The sequence below is a fragment of the Penaeus monodon genome, chromosome 16, assembly GCF_015228065.2.
Source record: "Penaeus monodon isolate SGIC_2016 chromosome 16, NSTDA_Pmon_1, whole genome shotgun sequence".
Lineage (NCBI taxonomy): Eukaryota > Metazoa > Arthropoda > Malacostraca > Decapoda > Penaeidae > Penaeus > Penaeus monodon.
Window position 1 is genome coordinate 21,896,865 of NC_051401.1, and position 2,500 is coordinate 21,899,364.

General features: G+C 44.2%; 1 protein-coding gene across 2 annotated transcripts in view; it reads left to right on the plus strand.

Annotated features, from left to right (window-relative positions):
• The window catches only part of LOC119582633 (kinesin-like protein KIN-14I), a 110,376-nt gene that overhangs the window by 105,924 nt on the left and 1,952 nt on the right, over window positions 1-2,500 (plus strand). For both annotated transcript variants that reach the window (XM_037931024.1, XM_037931025.1), the window contains 4 exons: window positions 831-1,079; window positions 1,299-1,529; window positions 1,748-1,902; window positions 2,296-2,412. In XM_037931024.1, the coding sequence (XP_037786952.1) occupies window positions 831-1,079; window positions 1,299-1,529; window positions 1,748-1,902; window positions 2,296-2,412 (752 nt within the window). The remainder of the gene's footprint in view (window positions 1-830; window positions 1,080-1,298; window positions 1,530-1,747; window positions 1,903-2,295; window positions 2,413-2,500) is intronic.

Genomic DNA, 2,500 nt, shown 5'->3' on the forward strand with positions numbered 1-2,500 from the left:
TAATAATAATAATAATAATAATAATAATAATAATAATAGTTATAGTAATAATAACAATAATAATAATAATAATTATTATTATTGTTATTATTATTATTATTATTATTATTATCATCATCATCATCATTATCATCATTATTATTTCTGTTGGTATGATTATCATTATCTCTATCATTATTATTATTGCTGTTTTTTATTGTTTGTGGTTGTTACCATGAATATGATTAAGGATAAGTCCGATATGCAAAGCTTAGCCTCGCCCGGGCTATGCCCATGAGGGGAGCCCGGCCTGTGCCGACGAATGCCGACTCGCTCACGTGTGTCAGCTGGTGCTAACTCGGCTGAACCTAGTCCTTACCCGCCGTGGTGCCCAGCCGCAGTAGTAACCTCCAGGCGACAATTGAAACTTCTCGCGCCTGGGCGGGGCGCGAACCGCCGACCCCTCGGATGAGTGGCCGACACGTTACCACTGTACTAGCCCGGAGGCTATTAAAATGATTAATATGGTCATAGTAGTGCTGTAGTGGCAGAGGTGTTATCATTCTGATTGTTATATTATCACTATAGCCAACAAGTTCTGCCACTACTACTGAATGTTTTTGTCATTATTATCGTTGTTATAAAATATAAGATGTTAGGAAATGAATACCTCTGCCATTCAGTTGGTATGAACTAGATTATATTATGTCATATAACTAACGATTTCTGGTAACAGTAATCCTTTTTTTAAAGTTAATCTGCTTATTACTAAGTTTTCCTCCCTAAATTCACTCCATTTTCTGTGATCAGTCTCAGCGGTAACTCATCTATTGCTCTCCTCCCCTCCTCAGGCCTTGGTTCAGTCCGCCCTCGACGGGTACAATGTCACCATCATGGCCTACGGCCAAACCGGCTCCGGCAAAACCTATACCATGCTGGGCACGCCTGAGGAACCTGGCATCGCGCCCAGGGCATTCACGAGACTCTTCCAACTCTTGGACGAAGGGCGCGCCCGGCAGGAGGCAGCCGTGTCGACGTATATGTTGGAATTGTACAATGATAAGCTGATCGATCTTCTCAAGCCGGCGGTCGGAGCGGATGTGAGTTTTTATTTTCTCGGTTTTGTTATAGTTCTTTATACAAGTTTAGTATACTTTCAATCCTAGGAGGGACGTTTTCGTGGTATAGGAGGATCAAGTGTTGTTCCAAAGTATTAAAGCATGCTGTGTATGTTTACATCTACATTTCTTTAATTACGCCAGAACTAGCGCCTCTTCCACCTTAAATCAACCCCACTAACCCCCCTCCCTTCTCCCCAGACTGACCGCCTGGAGATCAAACGCGACAAGAAGGGCGCCGTGCACGTGCAGGGGGCCGCCGTCCGCAGCGTGTCCTCCGCGAGCGAGCTTAACAGGGCCTTCAACGAAGGGCTGGCCAACAGACACACCGCGGCCACCAAAATGAACGTGGAGAGCTCGAGGTCGCATCTGCTCATCGCTGTGTGTCTCAGCATCACCTCCAAGCAGACGGGCTCTGTTCTGAGGGGAAAGGTGGGATTGGTCGTCTTGTGTGAAGGGAAGGGCTGGTGAAGCTATGGGCGTTTTGTTTTTTGTTGTTCTGGTTAGCGGGAAGAATATTTTTTCGCATTATTTTTTTCTAATGGTTAATACTGTCATGGATTTTATTGATTTGTCTTATGTTGATGGAAGATGTCTCCTTTCATTTTCTTTTATAAAAAAGAAAATAATAATACCACCAACCCCCACAGCTGACTTTGGTTGACCTGGCCGGAAGCGAGCGGGTCAGCAAGAGCGGCGCGTCGTCGGATCAGCTAAAAGAAGCGAATTCCATCAACAAGTCCCTCTCGGCGCTCGGTGACGTCATCTCCGCGCTGTCTTCGGAATCATCGTTCGTTCCTTATAGGTACAGCAAAGGGATTTTTTTTTTTTTTTTTTTTTTTTTTTTTTTTTTTTTTGTGTGTGTGTGTGTGTGTGTGTGTGTGTGTGTGTGTGTGTGTGTGTGTGTGTGTGTGTGTGTGTGTGTGTGTGTGGTGTGTGTGTGTGTGTGTGTGAGAGAGAGAGAGAGAAAGAGAGAGAAAGAGAGAGAAAGAGAGAGAAAGAGAGAGAGAGAGAGAGAGAGAGAGAGAGAGAGAGAGAGAGAGAGAGAGAGAGAGAGAGAGAGAGAGAGAGAGAGAGAGAGTATACAGTGCATTATTCACAAATGTTTCAATTTCTCTCTTTCTGCCTTTGAACAAATTTTCGATATACCAAATCGTCCAGTCTTTTCACCCCCCTTCTATTCCCTTTACCCCATCAGAAACAGCAAGCTCACAATGCTCCTCCAGGACAGCCTCGGGGGAACAGCGAAGACCTTGGTGTTCGTCAACGCCTCGCCAGCTGCTTATAACGCGGACGAGACGCTCATTTCGCTCATGTGAGTTGAGGAAAATTTAGGTGGATTTTTCTATTATTATTTCTGTTTTGGAGGCTTTTATTGTCTGTTTCTTTTTGTTTGATTGCTT